This window comes from Pieris napi, chromosome 8, assembly GCF_905475465.1.
Source record: "Pieris napi chromosome 8, ilPieNapi1.2, whole genome shotgun sequence".
Taxonomy (NCBI): Eukaryota; Metazoa; Arthropoda; class Insecta; order Lepidoptera; family Pieridae; genus Pieris; species Pieris napi.
The window spans coordinates 7,455,179-7,475,695 of record NC_062241.1 but is presented as its reverse complement, the minus strand read 5'-3'; the positions used below and the strand labels follow the sequence as shown (position 1 = coordinate 7,475,695).

The 20,517-nt window shown below is 32.2% G+C and overlaps 1 protein-coding gene across 6 annotated transcripts in view; it reads right to left on the bottom strand.

Moving 5' to 3' along the window:
* LOC125051523 (rho GTPase-activating protein 7) overlaps nucleotides 1-20,517 on the bottom strand; it is a 205,243-nt gene that overhangs the window by 16,667 nt on the left and 168,059 nt on the right. For all 6 annotated transcript variants that reach the window (XM_047651895.1, XM_047651896.1, XM_047651897.1 and 3 more), the window contains 3 exons: nucleotides 15,314-15,462; nucleotides 7,134-7,247; nucleotides 5,574-5,716 (listed from right to left, as the gene is read on the bottom strand). In XM_047651895.1, coding sequence (XP_047507851.1) covers nucleotides 5,574-5,716; nucleotides 7,134-7,247; nucleotides 15,314-15,462 — 406 coding nt within the window. The remainder of the gene's footprint in view (nucleotides 1-5,573; nucleotides 5,717-7,133; nucleotides 7,248-15,313; nucleotides 15,463-20,517) is intronic.

Here is a 20,517-nt window from a genome sequence, read left to right as displayed (position 1 = left end):
ATAGTGAACTCTTAAGAATGTATACAAAGTCAAGTAATATTCATGCAAAAACTTTATACTTTAATTAATTTATCTTAGATTTAGTTAATTCAAACATTTAACGTTTTAAGATTTTATCTTTATTTTTATTATTATGTACAGGTTAGATTAAGATTCTACTGATTATTTAATTCAATAATTCGTTGCTAAAAGTACTACTATTATAGTATATATATAAAGTTAATTTTAATATGAATTATCCTTCAAATTAGCGAGCGACTTTTATCGTCTGTTTCGCCTTTACAGTAGAATTAATATTGTTTATGGCTTCCTTTACAAATATTATTTGTTTAACTGCACCTATGTATTGCCAATACATTAGTGTGCACATAGATCGTATAATTATTTCGAAACGCCATAAAACTTAAATCAAACCATAATAACACACTAAGCAATATTTCCATCAAAGTCAACATTCGCGGCCTCTAATTAAAACGGTGTAATAATTAACTAATCATGTTCGTGTGAAACATATTTCTAATGTCCGTACTCATCCGGTCCGGTCATTAAGTGAAATTTGAAATTTTAACAATTAATCAACTTTAAGAGCTTTCCGCTCTAAAAATTATGCCCTTTTATAGGTTATTGTAGCTTACGCAACGAGTAGTGTTATGAGTGGAAGCGGCTACCTACCAATAAAAGTGGAATTGTTGTCTGTAGAAAATTATTCTCAATTATTATTGTATTTGGAAATCAAGATTATAGTGGACAAATAAATATATTTCCTATTTCTAACACAGGCACAGATCTTTCGATCTTGATTCTTGTCGAGACTTCAGCGTCTATATACGTCGGCGTCGCAAATAATTTCGAATTGCTTTTTTGCTAAAAATTGATGTAATTTGTTATTACATCAGATAATTTCTCATACATACTTAAAGCGACTAGATTTAAATTATTCGAGAAATATAATTTTTAACTGCTTATATTCTTAAAACCGCTATAAGTATGGCCAAGCGGAAAGCAGCGCCCAATATTTCCTACGGTTTAGCAATCTTAAATAGAAACGTGATAGGTGAAGGGCTGAGTGCCCAAATTGTAAGTAGAACAAACAGCCGGTAGGCGCAATTATGTATAATTTGCTATACTCAACTGATTTTAGTACTGCACCAACTATTTATTATGTACATTAAAGGTGCTTAGACATTTATCAAAATAAAACATCATAGATAATTTTTGGTTGTTGTCTATTGTAATTGAGAGGCAAATGATGAGCTGCTAGCACTACCCATTTACCCGAAAGTGATTAGTCACTTTGAAACCTAGGCAAGTTAACTGCTGATAAAGGTCTTAGCTCCTAAAAGGGAAACATTATTATATATATAACGTATTTCGGATTCCGTTTCCTTCCGTACCACTAACATTTAAGATAGCTATTACGCAACAAACGTCCAAACTTTCGCGTAATAAAAAATAATAGGATCAATGTTCTAAATTAAAATCGTTTAAACTAAAATGTATCGACACTAACGATAGCCGTCATTAAACGGCTGATCAAATATGGACGTGTGAAATGAGACACACTACCGGGTCCATTAAATCTGACAGCTCTTGTACAAGCATCAACGGAATTTGGGCTCGCATTCATAACACGAAATTATTAGCTTTAATAACAATATTCAACTTTAATAATTGGAATGGCTGCGACTTTGTCTGCATTGAATTAGGGCGAATAAGTTTGTGATCTTTATACTATGAACCAAACGTAGTTACTGAGGACGTGGCCCCGAGGGACTGTGTACGATTTTTCAGAAGGCTTACACTCAATAACAAAAGTAAAGAGAAAAAATTATCATCTAGGATGTTTTACTGTATTAAAAATAATCAAAATTTCTTCATCGACCCTAGCTCGTAATTGGCTACTACTTATATTATATTAATTGTGACTCAATTAACCCTTAGATTAGCTTTTAAATTGATGTTATTATTTTTTTATTTTTTTTACCTTTACCCTCTTTCTGTGAGGTGTTTCTTTTTTTATTGTTCCATTTTAGGGTTGCCTGGAATAAATCGCTTGTTAGCGATAAGGCCGCCCGTTGCCACAACTTATGTAACCTGCTTTTTTATATGTATGTTTTTGTACAAGGTAACGAAGTGTGAATAAATTCAAACAATATATTTATTATAAAACCGGGTTTGTTGGTGCTTATTCTTATGTTTCTCCGAAATGCCCAACACCGAATATTAAAAGCGATAAAATTTTACGTAACTGTATCCATGTAGTTAATCTATCGTACAGTGTACATAACAATTACAGAGATCAAGTAGCGCCGGTCAAACTGACAGCCATTACGAGCACCGATAATAATTGACAATGACTAACTGATTTTATTGAACTTTTACACTACTCACGTAAGGAAGCCAACACACTGGTATTTTATTTATAACTGATCCTTTCCGGCTCAATCGCTTAAAGTGTCTGAATGACTATTTATATAGCTCTTTTCATATCAGAAAATCCTTCAATATAACGACCAGTCAAACCATGACGAACAGATAAATACTGGCATCACATTTATAATTGGTTTGACAATTAAAAATCGTTTGATAAATGACTTTCTAATTAAATTATACTATCTGAATAGATAGGTGGTTTAAACTTCATATCTAGATTTTTAGTAGAGTCAGAATACTGTTAGGGGGACATAAAGCGATCTGAGAATTATCCGATTATAAACAAATGTTGCATTGCTAGAAGCGAAGTAGAATTCAAAGGTATGCAAATCCTAATTAACAAGTTATTTAACCATTTTCTGTTACAAAAGATGAAAGTTTGGCAATTTTGATTAAATTCGTAGCAAGTTGTGGCGGATCAGTAAAGTTTGCTAATCGAGAAACCTCTATTAGAGAACTAACGTGAAAACAAGGATTAGTATGGAGCTGTTGATATACGTTCAAAATTTGAGATAGTTTGGCTAAGTGCTTTGCAATAGTGCAAAAAGCATAGATGGAATTTCTATATTCTTAAAGAACTCGTTTTTCTGTAGGACATATTTTTCTTAAGGTATAGAAGGACTTTTTATTTCCAGCCATTTGAATACCGGATTGGTATATAAGATATTGATAAAAAATGTCTGTCACCCGAACGAACTTGCTCGCCAACTCACCATAAGACATTATGTGAGTCGACTAAAACGTCACCATATTTTAGAGCTAGTAGACCGGCAGTAGCTCTAGACAGAAGATGACAGCACCACATAAATATTCGCTCATAGCCTTAGGGCTGATTGCAAATAACCGCAGATTTTTTAAAACAATTATGCATACATCAAATCTCTATATATATATATATATATATAAGTTCTGCACCGATCGAGCTGAAATTTTAGTATGATATATAATCCACATCAAGGATCATTTTTTTCCCCACGAGTATTGCAAAATTAAACTTATATGAAATGTATTCTTTGAATTTTTTTAATTTCTAAACCAATCAATTACAATGTGCCACAGCGAAGCGTGGCTGGGTACAGCTAGTTTTATATAAATGACCATTTTGCTTGGAAAGGTTTATGTACGAAAGTACCCGGTGTTAATAAATAATCAAAATAATATTGAATATTAATATTTACAAATGAATACTCATCGTTGCAGACAAAAGCAAGGTGTAAGAGAGGCCAACGTAGGCTGGTCGTGTTAAAAGAAAGACGAACCTCTGTATCTAACGTTTCAATCAGCTTTGCGCAATCAAGGGCCAATTTGACGGTGAACCTTTCGAGTTTTATTAGGGTTGCCGACTTTTTAATAAATCACTTTAAGGCCTTATTTATATAGGATCAGAAGCTTTTATCAAAGCGTAATACTCAGCTTAATTTGGTTCACAATTTGACGTTTGGTGCAATTAGATGAAATAATATTGGATATATCCTCCAAAACATAAGGGCCTCATATAAGCTCCATATTTGCTAACAATTTCCTGTTTTGTTCTTGTAACGTCTATTCTTGTGTGCACGTAAGTACTCGTAGTAAATCAATTAAAAGTAGTAAATAAACGTTTGATTAATATGCACTTTTACCGTAACTATCAGTCATACAGATAATAATGAATACTGGCCAGCGGCAACCCTATTTTCTACTCTCATTAACACGACAGCAGGTGATTAGGGCTATTGTAGGAGATATTTTATTAATTTCTTTGTTAGTTCATTGATGCCTTGTCCGATACGAGATGATTATGTTTCAAATTATATCGCTTGAGTGTTTGTTATTAATATTTTTGAATTAAAAATCAGTTCATACATGAACATGATGTATGTTTGGTTAATACTTGTTTGTGTAAGCTTACTGCTTAACGGTTTCGATCTGTTGTAAATGGATTCTGTAAAGATTGAAAGATTTGGTTTTGACAGCTTTACAATAAAGACGATTATGTTAAACATCGATTTATAGATGTTAACGTTACTCAAAATTTGGTTTGAACTTGTCTAGATTTTAAAATTTCTAATTTATCTAAGGTAAAATTAAATCAAACAAATATAAAATTTACTTTAATTAAATAAATATATGTTTATAAGTCTGTATTTGGTTGTTTAGTAATACCTATAAATGTTCTTAATATCCAAGATTTTTTATGGGACAGAAGGTAAACGAGCAGGCGGACACCCGCAACACCAGGAGGTATACTAGGGTATATAATCTTAATATATATAAATTACGTGTCACGTTGTTTGACCACTATGGACTCCTAAACAACCGAACCGATATCAATCAAATTTGCACACCGTGTGCAGTCTGATCTAACTTCAAAGATAGGAAGGATAGCTTACATCTCAATTTATATCCGCAATATTATTTTATTGCAAAATATTTGTTTATTATTTGATAGTCACAAGTCTAACAGATGGCGCTGTTTTGAAAGTACCAACGTTTCACATAAGCTACAATTTAATGGCATAACCACCAAAAAAGCATGGTGGTCCCCATGACTGGTGTTCTCCTACCGTTTCCCTTGAACAGTTTGCTACTATGTAATATAACAAAAACCTTAGCCACAGCAACGCTTGGCCGGTCTGCTAGTAATATATATAAATTACGTGTCACGTTGTTTGTCCGCTATGGACTCCTAAACTACCGAACCGATATCAATCAAATTTGCACACCGTGTGTAGTTTGATCCAACTTAAAAGATAGGATAGCTTACATCTCAATTTATATCCGCAATATTATTTTATTGCAAAATATTTGTTTATTATTTGATAGTCACAATTCTAACAGATGGCGCTGTGTTAAAAGTACCAACGTTTCACATAAGCTACAATTTAATGGCATAACCACCATAAAGCATGGTGGTCCCCATGACTGGTGTTCTCCTACCGTTTCCCTTGAATAGTTTACTACTGTGATATAACAAAAACCTTAGCCACAGCAACGCTTGGCCGGTCTGCTAGTAAGTAATATAAAAATATAGCCATCTTGTACAATACAGACTAACTTTAAGCTACTAAAAATAGTTTTCATTTAAATAACATAAATAGACACAGGCCTAAATACTTTAAACACTATATTTAACTATAACGACCAAAACATTTACTTACAGATCCGGTTCAACATCCGTATAATGTCCATCGGCATCTACCAGACCCACTCTAATTGTAGGTAGCGTTTCATCTTCGTCATCTTCAATTTCGCCTCGTGCTTCTCTGGCTTCTCTTTCTGCGAGTGCACGAGCTGCGATAACCTGCAATTACCGATATTGTTTAGAGGAACCCTATTGGAATAGTCACAGTTAAATAGTAAAGAGGTCCTTCCTAGTAGAATGTGGAGTGTTAAAAGCGAGGCAACTACTACTACTACTAATATCAGTGGCGCTACAACCTCTTTAGGTCTGGGCCTCAGATTTCTGAATCTGTTTCGTGATCATTTTTAAATCTAATAGGCAAATAGGTGATAAGCCTCCAGTGCCTGACACACGCCGTCGACTTTTTTGGTCTAAGACATGTCGGTTTCCTCACGATGTTTTCCTTCACCGTTCGAGCGAATGTTAAATGCGCACATAGAAAGTAAGTCTATTGGTCAGGGATGAGATTCACAGGCCGAAGCCACTAGGCCAACACTACTCACTACTACTACTACTACTACGGCGACTACTCTGTAACTGCCAATAGCGATACCGACAGCGATCCCGATTTTAACAATGAGTTTATGTACGGCGCGATGACGTGGTTGGTTTTTTCCGGTCTACTTTCTTGCCATAGCGTCTAGGGACTTTTTTCCATCTCTTATATTTTTCCTTATCTTATTTTCTTGTAGACAATTTTCTTACTAAAACGATACATAAAATAAAATATTCATTCCTTTTGTGCGTCTCGCGAGAGGCTTCATCGCTAATATTATTATTTACAATATTAATGGGTGATCACAAGGTGCGACATCAGCGCTACGGATATTGAGAGAACTACAGAATCGCTGTCGATATTGGAAGTTACAGAGTTAGGGCACTGGTTTGAGTTAGGTAGGTAACCGGTGGTTCTTAAATGCTTCTCAAGATGACTAAGCACAATTTAGTGATAAAAATATCACCATATCAACTTTTTAAATAGATTTTTGAATTCTACAATCTACTGTTTATATTCAATAAGCAGCATCTTACAAGATGGAGATTAGGGGTTTTATTCTTATTCATAACTCAAGACGCAATCTCGTCTTGAGCGTTGTCAAATATGTCGAACATCATACAGAAAAAATGGTTTGGCAGCTCTTGAAACTAGATTTAAGTTTGATTATTTGACTATGAAATATAAATTAAAAAAACTTTAGAGGTGTCAAGGGACACCCGGATGGAACGAAATTCCTTTCGATTAATTTATATGTTAATTGATATCATAATAGTATGATAGATTTTCTCGACACCAACCTTACGACAAAAAAAAGCCAACGTCACGAGGTGTTCCCAGACGGTCACCCATCCAAGTACTGACCTCGCCCGACGTTGCTTAACTTCGGTGATCGGACGAGAACCGGTGTATTACAATAGCAAATAGCAAAAAAGTGTCGTGACAACTTTTCGTAAGAATTTTTTCCGACTAATTTTTTCACAACGCGCGATAAGGAACTTCGTTCCAATAAATGTTTGTGTTTTATTATAAAAAGTATACCTGTAATCTTCTCTGGGCTTGCGGTGTGATTTCGACAACTCGTGACCATCTTCTTGACTTTCTCTCGTATTGCCACTTATCACTAAGCGCACATTGTTCATCGTCAGAGTCGTTCTGAAAATATAAAATACATGATACACAACCACAATTTATTAAAAAAAAGGGTGCGTGTACTTATGTACGCGCGTAAGAAGTTATACTTTTTTGGCATTATTAAAAATAGTTTTTGATTGCATGCAAATAATTAATTACAATTAAATAATCAAAGACTGGAAAAGGAGTCCTTATAGTCAATAAAGTTCAGTTTACATTTGAAAAATTAAATAAATATATATTTATTATTATTCTCTAACATTAAGTGTAACATAAATTCTATTATTATTCGAATGTTGTTTTTAAATTATGTTCAATGCCGTAGCATCTTCCGTGGGCAACTTCATTCTGTTGATTTTGTGTCACGGTGCGCGCACATCGTAAAATTTCACTCTCATCAATTTTTCATAACGCGCCTAAAGAAGTATAACTTCAAAAACTGATTGAAATAAAGTCCAACCTAAAATATTTAACATTTAAATACACTGAGCGTGTCATAAACAGTGATAATAGCAATATACGACAGTTATATTATAGCGAATACATTTGTCCCTTCAATAATACATATTTCCTATGAATAACTTAATTAAGTTAGAGCTCAACTTATATTTGTCGGCCTTTGGAATATCGCCATAGTTCGCATCGTCTCAGTAGTGCCGTTGCTCTATTGTGCTAAAACTATTTTCCGTCTAGATTACCTAGATTTTGCGGCACGTGAATGGCATCTACATTTGATATTCAGTATTGTGGATTGTTGGTATATTGAATTGTATGAAATCCAAGAAATATCGTTTAATGTGATGCAATATAAAATATTATAGGTGTACTGTAATCATTAGAACCCGTTGCAAGGTATCTACGGCTGTTATTATTCTTTTTGGACTTATATTAAATTCGAGAACAATTTTTAAAACTCATATTTAAAAAGGGTGTCTTATAGTATATCCTTTAGTAGTAATAATTTGCCTTAATTTGTTTGTGTAAATAAATATTGGATGCATCATTGATTAGTATACAAATGTATGATAGTGAAATTAAAAACGATTACATAACATTTACGCAATCAATGAGGAAGAGTTTAAAATTAATCTTCGGAATAGTTTCGGGTCATTGAATAAAGTTTGAACATAATTCGCTTAGTTGAAAATCAATCAATTTTGATCCGTTGTTTGCCCCTAGGCACAATAATCAGATTATTATTAACAAGCTTATTCAGAAGCTATCCGAAATGTCATTGGCGTTGAATCAATCCATTCATTAGATTAAGTTCTCGGTCGTTGAAGGTCGAGTGGTTTTGTATTGGCGAAATATAGTGAACTGTGGAATTACAAATGGGTCATCTTATAGATGTAGATCAAAGACAATTTAGGGCCGAATCAGTTGCTTATTATAGCACTTATTAAGAATTAATTAACTCGACTATAATTCTGATTCATAAAGTCTGGCTAACGAAAGTAGATAAATAAGATAGTCTTGATATTTTTTTATTTTAAATAAGTACATATTAGTTTTAGTTACTTTAGATAATGTTATTGTTCTTTTACAGATAGTCTTGAGATTATTAGCCAACGGTTATGAATTTAAGACAAACAAAAATGAACGTTCATTATTAATTGAACGATAAGATATAGCTGCATGGAGACATCGCTTTTTGCGTACCATTGCATCGAAACGTGCAGAAGGCAAGCCAATAATCTACTTAGATGAAACTTATGTCCACAAAACCTATAAGCCTAAAAATTGCAAGTATCCACTAGTAAAATAAAAATGAATGTCAAAGTATCAAAGTGAGTTGGTCCAACTTTCCTTTTTACTTTAGGGCTGCCATGAAGATATTTTTTAAATTTGCCGCGCTTTTTCAGTATCAACTTTCATTAGCCAGACTCATTAAGCGGTTCTTAGCGTTTCATAATTCGTGGAATTTGTAGGTATTTTCTTGAATTCATTATCTAAGTGTCCATTAACTAATCGAAACATAATACTCAGGATTGAAATTAAAAGCGGTGCAAAAACACTATAATACGTACGATAGCTTGAGCTTAATAAAACTCTTCTGGGAAATCAGTGGGAGGCTAATGAAATCGTGGAAAGACAGCTTGATTGAAGTGACAGCTTACTTCGGTTTAGAAAAACCTCACCAAGACGGGAATTAAAAATTGTATTCCATTGAGCGTTCGCAGTTTTTATATTTACGTGATTTCAATGAATTGAGGCTCTTAAAGGCCGGTCTATGAAGTTTAAAATCAGTTTTATCAGTCGCATTATTTAGTATAGTTCTCTGGTTCTTACGTTTTATTAACTTTAGTAATTTTATAATTATAGTTATTAAACGCGTCTTGATTTGAAAAGTGCTTTTTCAATTTTAGTTTGACTGATAATATTCGAATAATTAAATACGTATTGATATTAAACATATTAATTTTTATTACAATTCAGGAAAAGTTAATAATCGTGAGAAGTTATTAATTAGTTGCAGTAAATCTGCATACTGTTTATGTTGTTAAGATAAAATAGAAAACAAACTTTTCTTTAAAAAAATAATTAATTTACAAACTGGTGGACAAAAGTCATATTATTCTCTTGTCAAAGCTTGTTAGCATAAACAAGGCGTGGACTGATCCGTTTAATCTTATTTTTCACTAAGATCAATTTGTTAGGATGACAAGTCAGATGCAACGATATCATGGATAGTTAGGCCCTAAAGGTGTTAAGACTTGTTAAGGATATGTGATCCTAGCTACTGGCCATTGCGGCTTTGTATTAACGGCAATAAATATTCCTAACTAAACCCAAGTCCATTACGGTAATTCAATTTTTAGATGAAATAAATTTATTAAAAAAATTGCTATTAGGACTATACCATATTTTTCTAACATATAGCTTAATAATTAGGACAAAAATAGTAATAGAAACCAGTAAAAAGTAACCAGTAAAAAGTAAATTTGTGCACACTGTTGTCAATGATAGACGCAGCACTATACAAATTACTAAATGACATCACTACTCGTACCAGTTCAAAATAAATAGCAATTTCTTATCGACTGTACGTACAGTGTGCCTCAAATGACTCGACGTAATCATGAAATTATTCGAAGGTAATTGCAAAATTAGTATTTAATCCCGTCCGGAGTTCAATGACTTTAGGAATAATGACCCGATGGCAAGTGATGGATTATGTGCTGTTTATTGTTTTTGTCGGCTTGCAGAGGTTTGGTAAGGTACCATCTGTTTTTAATTATTTCTGAATTACATTTTTTGAGATGAGTTTTAATTAGGTTCGCGTTGTTTTACGGTCGAATGACCTGTGACATTGAATGTTATGGAAAGTGTTTTTTATTTTGTCTTAAGCTTATTAAATTAGTATTGCTTTTTAGGTATTAAAGCTTGAGCTTTGAGTTACAAAATTTTTTAGAATTCAATAAATCACTATTAAGTATGATTTACATTAATGTATCTTTTTGTGTTTTGTTGAACAGGGGGCAAACGGGCACGCTTGCAAGTGCATTGCCGGCCTTTTAAGAATTATCAATTCTTAAAAGGCCGGCTCGTGTTCGTATCTTGAAGGGCCCTTAGTCGAATTGGACCGGAAATACTTAAATTTTATTGTTCATAATGAAAAGTCATGTTTTGTTTTACACACACACCTTCACAACCCTGTTAATGTCCAGATACAATAGTATTTACATCTTGTGAAACATTAATAGTAAATCTAGTAAATTTTCGCATTAAGCTACCTATGTAAGTTACAGAGCAGTGTTGGACTCTCATCCCTGAGGTCGTATGTTCGATCCCCGGCTGTCCATTGGTGCAATGGACTTTCTTTCTATGTGCGCATTTAACATTCGCTCGAACGGTGAAGGAAAACATCGTGAGGAAACCGACATATCTTAGACAAAAAAGTAGTCTGCGTGTGTCAGGCACTGGAGGCTGATCACCTACTTGCCTATTAGATTTAAAAATGATCATGAAACAGATTCAGAAATCTGAGGCCCAGACCTAGAGCTTGTAGCGCCACTGATTTATTTTTTATAAGTTCACAGGGGTTGTCAACGTTGGTATTTATAATAAATTGTTATAGTAATTACAGCTCTACAAAGGCCGCCTTTGTTAAAAAAACACCATTGACCTCACCTTATTGCCGAAACAATACATTCAAGCCGGCGGCGACAACTTTCAAAGAATTTGAAAATTAACATCTCATCTTATATATCGTTATCGTAAATTATGCAAATAGGGTTTTGTATCGTGATTACCGTCTGAATAATGACCCTGCTGACACCTGAGTGTACGTGATAGGCCAGGTGTGGCAAACCTTTCCTTTTGCTGCTAATTCCGCATATAATTTGTATAAAAAGACCGTGTAGTAATTTCTATTCAGAAGGAAGAACAATGTACAAAGTTACGGCTTAAAGTTCTTGTTTGAGAATGCTAATCCTTTGTACAAAATTACTTGTTTCGAAACTTAGTTAATAGTAGAAAATTGTTTCTTTAGGCGATGAAAAGAGAATAATCTTAACACTTGAACAAAATTGAACTTTTACGTTGTAAAAAGATTAATTCGTATTTTTGAAGTTATTTATTTATAGTACTTATTTTTATTAATCCTAAAGCATTGTAACGGAACTCTTGTTTTACAAAAAGTTTTCAATTTTGTTAGCATCCCTGACAAAGGGCCGTTTAAAATTGTTTCTGAATAAACAAAATGACTTCACACTTTCTTTAACAAAATTATAATTTATTGTAAAAGAAAGCGAAAGCGGCCACATCTAACAATGTAGAATTTATTACCATAGCAATATTGCTCTTGCTATTTTTGAAAAATTCTATATTTATTAATAAAAACTTTTTACTGAATTACTCATTTGTCACTTTTTATCATATGGTAAACAGAATTCGACAGAAAGAGACGCAAGAGTATCGAATGGAGTATTAATAAAAGTATCGATGAACGTACATATAATTCTGAAATATATAGAAATGCCGTTTTAAAATATTAGTTTCCTTATAATATTGACATAGTTTAATCTTCCAGTAATGTTATTAACAGCGAAGCTTGACATTTAGGCTACTAGATAGGTTATTACCTCAGAGATTGAACGATGGTGATGCTATTACTTCATTATGGTAAATGGTTGGTCACGCTTGAGATCGGCTTATGGCTATTCACATAGAGCGCGTTCCGTATTAAGTGAAATATATATATATGTGTATATAAAAATATATATATATACACATATTTGGTAACGTTTTTAGTCCTAATCCTTTATCGAAATAAAATATATTAACACAAGGCGACGTGCTACGGTGGGTCATAGAGATATTATATATAATACAACATATAAAATAAAATACATTTATTTTATTAAAATACATATATTTATTCGGGATTATTTAAATAAAAAAAATATGATCATTATGATTATATCAACTTATAATCATATCATCAAAATATGGAATCTTTTTGAGCATTGACCAAAATTGTTTTGATTAGAGTAAAGAGATTCATTTAATATTACGTTACAGTACAATACAAGTACAGAAAGTATTTTTAAATAACGCTCACGCAAATATTTTCCGCGTCTCATGTGAATAGCCTTAACCTTTATTGTAGCAATCAAGCTTTAAAATATCGTAATAAATACGTATCAGCGTAATCTGGGAATGTCAGTCGGTTCATAAAACCTCTTTGTTAAGAATTAGTTTGTTATGCTTACTTGTAACGATTTGTTTTTACTGCGCGTGAGAACTGCGAATGTTTTCCTGTTATAGATCTAGTTTTATTTTATAAATGCATCATATAACACAATTGTATTAGTATAGTATACCAGTTAATTAATTAATTTAAATTTGGAACGCGAGCAATAAAATATTTATATTTAAGTTCGCTTTGGAAAAACATGGTCTTGGCCTACGTCATCCACGATAATCCAACGTAATCAAGAGACAACGCAGACATGAGAGAATTAATTTTATTAATAGCTCGGGCGTACTCTATCTTCGTCAAAGTTCCAATTCAATTAAGCACGGGTAAATCAATTCACAGTCTACCTGTGATTAATTGTATTTGCCCCTGTCAGAACACCGTACATGCTGTTTGACCAGTGGGTTTACAGGATGCACTCGTAGTGTTAGCTTAGCTGAACAATGCCAATTATGTTTGTCTAATATGCGTCTCAAATGGGACTAGGATATGCATGAGGCTTTCAGATCAATTGATGACGTCACTGCCTATTTCTTCTTTTTCACATCAGCCACTCTTATACTTGAGGGTGTCTGTTAACAATTGAAATTGCTAGGTACCTTGTAGCGGAAAAAAGTTCTTTAGCGGCTATGATACCGTTCCTTTCTTTTCTTTTTTATAGAAGAGGGGGCAGGAAGGCTCGCCTGACCTTAGTGGTACTGCTGCTCACGGACACTCTCTGCCAGAGGGCTCTTTTCTTGAAGGACCCTATGGTATATATATATATATAGGTCCAATTGGTCTCGTTCCTGGCTAATTTAACTTTTGCAAATAATTTCACGTATGAAGTTACTAAGTACTTTTTAATAATATGGGAACACGTGTCTAACATTTAAACTCCAATACACAATTAATGTGTGATTAAAAACTAGAATGTTTCAGACAAAATTGAAAAAGATCAAATACGGAAAGCGCTTTTTAGACCTCAAAAGTTGCGTAAAATATAATTTAATTAAACATACGTAATCAATCAAAATAAAGGTAGGCTTTATAATCAAAGCTTAATGTAATCAATGAAACCGCTTAATAAAAGGAGATTATGTAAAAAGCGATTGAAAACAGAAAGTTGGAATCGATTTCATTCCTATATCAGTTTTCACTGGAAGCGATTACGATTAGTTCATGCTGTGTTTACTACTAGAATTTAATGGTATGTGTATAATGTTTAGTTCATTAAAGCAGAGGTAGTGAATTTTCATTGGGACCTTTGCTTAGTTACTTTCTTTGTTTATTGAATGAATGCTACTTAAACCACAATTATTAGTCCTAAAACTAAAACTCACAATACGTATGCGTTTTTAGGATAGTTAGGCCTCTCTAGTGTGGTGAATACCGTTAGATCAATTTTGTCACAACCATATTTCTGTCATGTCTCAGTAAATTACACTTGGTATGTCAATATTATTTTAACATATATCAATAATATTACGTATCGACATTTTTACACAATCTCGGCATTTATAAGTCACCTGATAAATTGTTGCATCAATAATGTAATTTTTTACACTACATCTTATCATGTCTTGATGTTATCAATAGTAATAAACAAGATATTTTTTTATACATATTTACATTATTTTATATTGACATAAGATATTTATCCAATATATCAATCAAATCAAAACCCCAATCCTCTATACTCTGAAAAAATATATTAATCTTACCAATAATATTTTTTTTTATAAATCACAAAGGAGTTTAAATACACACCTTTATCGTTGTGAGTTTACATCTTGTTATAAAAACGTCATTTGATATTGTTTTAATGATTTACTACACAAATTCCGATGACTATTGACTAATCCGTCCCTAAAAAAATGTTTGTCCGAGAATCAGACCGATAGGTTTTACGGATTATATTATTCGCCAACGCACTTTCTTTCTATATCATTGATTAGATAAACTAATACTAGAGAACCGGCTCAGCCAGTGGAAATTACAAGTGTAAACGAAGCATAGAGATGTCATTAAATGTGGAGTTTAGATAGCAAAGCCGTAAATGTACAATTTTATTCCATTTATCTGCGAGCTTTTAGCAAATGTTTGCGATCATTGAGTGCTAAAGAAACTTGCTAACGAGTATTGTGAGGTATTGAATTTATTTTAATGAAATGCTTCGATTATGTCCGCTATTATTCGTAGAGTGTGTATTACGCAGAAGTTTTTAAAGGATTTAATTGTATTATTAGATATATAACCTTTTCAATGACACAAAATAATTCGTTAAAACAATTACGATGACAGTACCTAGTTTTATTCTCTTACCGCCAAATTGTGCTTACGTCACGTTGTTATGAATAGAATCTTTAGCATGATGACGTCACCCTTAATTTTTTATTTTACTCACCGATCTCTTTTGATGGTGATGATGCTCCAATTTCATGTTGGCGCATCTGTTGAGTGCAGTTAGGCGCCTGAAGAGCGACTGTAGAGAGTCTGCATCTAGGAAGGGGTGGTCGTTTTGAACACCTGAGACGTCGATGGGGAATTGGAGGTCTGAAAAAAAAAAATTCTTTAATATACAACAATGAATAATATTAATGCCGCTATATTGTAACCGTTTCGAAACTTTGAGGTGCTATTCGGACAATAATCAAAGATAATTTTTTTTTTAATTAAAGTTCCTTCGCAGGCAAAAATTGTTGGTGGGCACGTACCCAAACAGCTACCACAAGCCTTTTACATATCTGTACATGTGTTTGTAAAAGGTAAACAATTGTGCAGTTTAATTATTTTGTTGAACGTAGGATGTTGGGTTGATTATGTTTGAAGTCCCGTAAACCCACCTAATACAATCAAAATATACATTTCTGCATGCAAACTAAAATGTTTTACATGTGAATTGGATCGAGGACAACGTTTAAGATGACAAGTGATGTACCCAGCCTCGACTTTCTATTAACTACTTATTTATGGAGAATATTTTAATGGATATAACAAGGGTAGCATAGTATCTATCGTAACATTTCCATAAATAATATTTATAGAAAACTGGAATTTAAAAAGTACATAGAATATAATAATTTAATATTCTTGTGGCAAGAAATTATGTGTTTTCTATTATTTTTAATCACTTTTTTGTGATTTGAACTTGGGATGAGAGGCGTATGCCGTGTGTTTAGCCACTAACGCATAGTTTGCTGAGCCACTTACACTTTGTTACTCTGCATTGCTGTAATAATTGTAAGACTATGCGAAAACCGCGTGTGGCTTGAAAATAACTAACAACAGTTTGTACTAAACGTAAGAGCTTCCTAAACAGTTGCCCAACTTAATAATGGCACTCTTTGACATAAACTAATTAGGCAACGCCGAAATCGGGTTCAACAACAACAATCTTGTTGGTGTAAATCTGATTTAAAATTAGGATGTTGCCTGGAATTAGATTTAAGGAAACGACTATAACTCTTTGTTTTAAGGCGCTCAGTACCATTTAAATTGCTATACTAAAATCATATGATATTTTACGACGTCAGTTTTTAAAGTTAATTTATATTTAGCTTAAATATTTTTTTCATAATATTAAATTATATTTGTTACTCTTATCATATCCATATTTTTTCGGCATAAAAGTCAATATTTTAAGAAAACCCTTGCTATACATTTATCTTCTTTTTTAAACCACAGTATCTCCGTTGAAGAGTTAATAAAACTATTAAGCTGCGACAGCAAGTGGGGAATCGAAGCTTGCTTGAAAATAATACAATTGTACTAGTAACAGTAACGTCATTTCCGTCCCCCATATAACGCAGTATTTCTCCCCTGTAACGAGGAGATTTCTCAAGTTATTTCCTTTTTATAATGATTTGTCAAGTCTATAATTAGATTTGCGAAACTTTGCACCTATTTCAATGATTTTTTTATAAAATAAACTTAATAACTTTATTAACTTCGTGTTCCCAATTTTTGAATTGTCCAAAAAAATGGTTTTACGAGAATACTCCTACAACGCGGCCCGGGTCTACTGCGTTAGAGGGGAGACTACTGTACATAGGAAAAAGGTTATCTTTCCGACATTGGTGATTATTGTCCAGAACGTACCAACAGTCTCTCAAACTCTTATTTTTAGTTAGTTAAATCCCTACGGAGTCAATATGAAATTTAAATATCAAGTTTTAAAAAGAGCAAAGTTCATTTGCAAGAAAATTACAAATAAAATTGTTAGATCTTAACTTTATTCCTTGAAAGTATATGCTAAAGAAATACTCAATGAGAAAAGTTGAGAAACTTGTTAGATAAAAGGAAGCAAATCGTTTGAATTTATCAGCTCAATGAATAGAGAACAAGACTTTTAGTAACATGTTTATTGTTACTTAATAATTACTTAATTATAGACAAAAAATAGTCATATAAAAACTGCTAAGCAACTAGCAAGTTATTCTAGTAGGAACAATGTTCTATAAGCTTGTGATATTAAGAGAGCAATGTTTGCGAATGCCATGCTTTTGAACCCAGGCTGGGCAGTAATTGTTCTCCATTGTGAGTAAACTGTTGCCCTACGATTTTGTTGTTCTTTCAATAGCAAATACTCAAAACTGAAGTCGGAAACAAAATCGCTATTGCGCTGTGTCTTAGCATGAATGTGTGTTCATAAACTGTTGGTGGATAAACTATAATAGTTTGGAATGTATTATTTAAACTAAGCTATGCGATTAAAAAGAGCGAGTCTTCCCCTTGATTTGAGAACTGGCAGTAAATGTAAAATTAGAATCATTACATTTTTTTTTGACGTTCATAAGTGTACATTGTGCTACCTATATGAATAAATGATTTTGAATTGAATTGATATGAATTATAAAATTGCGTACATATCTCTATACTAAGATAAGCTTATTATTTTCGTAATGTGAATTGTAGTGTCCTGTAATGCTTTAAATAGACAAAAATATAGACGTAATGTGCAGTACATAATATTACGCAGAAAACTCGCCAAACACGATGTATTATTTTAATACTGTCATCACATGGGCATTGTTTGATAGCAATACAATAATGTCACTCCTAAAACCCTCATACATCATCTTCACAATACCAGGGACATTTCATTATGTTATTGTACAATGCTGGACATGTTTTATCTATTGGTCTAATCAAGATAAATGTAATACAAATATAATATATAAGATGCAAATTTTAATAAAACAAAAGAAAAATATTTGAATTAAACTAAGATACATTATATAGTTGATTATTTAAATATTATAATATGCCTTTAACACTACCGGGACTGTTTCATTAACATCGTTTTATATTATGTTCCCCCAGAAATTGTATAAAACACGCAAAGACATGGTTATACTAGAAAGTAGTAAGTACTTAATTTTTTATTAAAAATGAATAGCCGTTATCAAGAAAAAATCACAATGTGTAACAAGAGTCTATTGAGTTATTTACATCTAACTTTTTTACTAAAGAAAAATTCGTCTATGAAATTTAACATTGTGTAATAAAAGTTCAAACAGCCCCTATTAAAGCGCCGATATTTTGGGGAATATTTAGAGGCAAGAATGATGTCTAAAGCCAGAATGATGTACGTAAGTCATACTTAATTGCTTTAACATTGTTTCACCACTTATTATTAATTGAAACTTGAAAGAACATTTAACAACATTCGCTGCTCAAATAATTGTTATTTCCAGTATTGTGGTTAATACAGAATAATTGGGTAACTCCAGAAGAGATTTGTTGCGGTTGTGGCAATAAATTAATTGAAGTTTAATTTATTCGCAAGATTTAGCTTTAAATCTCCATAATTAGCGAAAGCTCCATAAGTAAAGTATTTATTCAGGCGCTATTATAAGTGCTACTTTTAATATCGTTGTTACCCGGATATTTTGTGTAGTAATTGTAAATATTTTATTGAGTCGCATGATAATAATGAAAAAAAATAATTAAAACAGATTTAAAAGCCTAATATTTTGAAAACACCTTTGTGAGGTCTTTCAATATATAAATGTATATATTTATTATATAATCGAAGTGCAAGTCTAATTTCGTAGCACCGCTACGAAGTGAGCCTACCCTGCTTATGTACGGACGTAAATATGTCTACACGAATATTATAATATATTTAAAATTAATTCTAGTGTAGTTATATAATCTCGCAAAATATTAGGAGAAATAGAATTTCTCTCGTGAGCGGATAGCCTTTTTACCTTTAATTTTTCTTTATTAAATAAGTTACAACATATTACGTCTTACGTCACTGTATGTAGAACTATATAGTTATATACATGTAAATTGAGTAAAATATATTTGATATAATTCAGTTAAAGCTGTTAAAAAATATTGCATATAATTTTTCTGCATAGAATAAAAAACATAGCAAGCAAAAATTGAGTCGACATGTTAATTTCCTCGATGCCGTAGCGGTTGAAAGACTTCTAATTAGTGCACAGCGTACATATGTATTGATTTGATCCAATTCGCTGGCCCCATATTTTTCAATAGCCTTCTTTAGATAGGTAGGTAATTGCATTCTAATAATGTACTTTAGATTTTTATTTAACAAAGAATGCCTTTATTTATAGAATCATATTTATAGGATTTTATTTGACATGTATGTTGGGCATAAACTTTGCATAGAGAGTATGAAAGTAAAGAAACAATTTTTTTCCTATATCCTATACAGACAGTTAAGGTCAATCAAACACGGTCGGTCGGCTGTATTTATGCCAAAAACAGTTCATTTGTTTTGCTTCGATTTTTTTATTCAATAGGAGGCAGTGACCGCACTGTAATTTAGTAGTTTACTTGTGCTAATAAACTGTTATTGATAAAAATGATTTTTAATTAAATTATCCTTTGTAAGACGAAGAAGTAAAAAAGTAAAGTTAAAATAGGTAACTTATTAAACTAGTTTCATAAGATATAAATTTATTAAAAGTCTGGCACATGAAATATATGTTGCAAAGTTTATTGGAACTTCGACCCTCGAATTATCAGAATTTCATATTATGGAGATCTTTCTGTCGACGACATCTGTTTGCATTGTCTATACTCTATGAAGTATATATTTCTAGTTGCAGGGCTGGGCAAAATAATGTGTATATATAATATATATATGGGTTTAAACTATAAAAGGAAAGGATTACTTTTAATACAATTGTAGTACCAATTAAATGCATTATTATACATTGATATTACAGTAACATTATATCAAAGTAATAGAAAAATAGATTACTGTTGTGAATTAAATGTATACGGATATACGAACGAACACAAAGATATTGTGTTCAGTTTACGCGAGTAGGTCATCATCATATTCACACATATTAGGTAGGTTAGGTTACATTAAAATAAAACTTTTAATTCAATCCAATAAAGTAGTTTTAATAACACCATTTGTATGTATACATATGTGTTAATGTTATAAAAGTGTCGTAGCTGTGCATCAGCCCTGCCATTTTTGTCCCTGAAACTTTTAAGTGAAAGTAACTTCTTTCGTTCAACACCGAAGTTTTATTCGATTTCAGAAAAACAAAGACTTGAAACGATGAATGTTAATTCAAACAATTCAAACATACGTTTCATCATATATTTCTTAAGTAA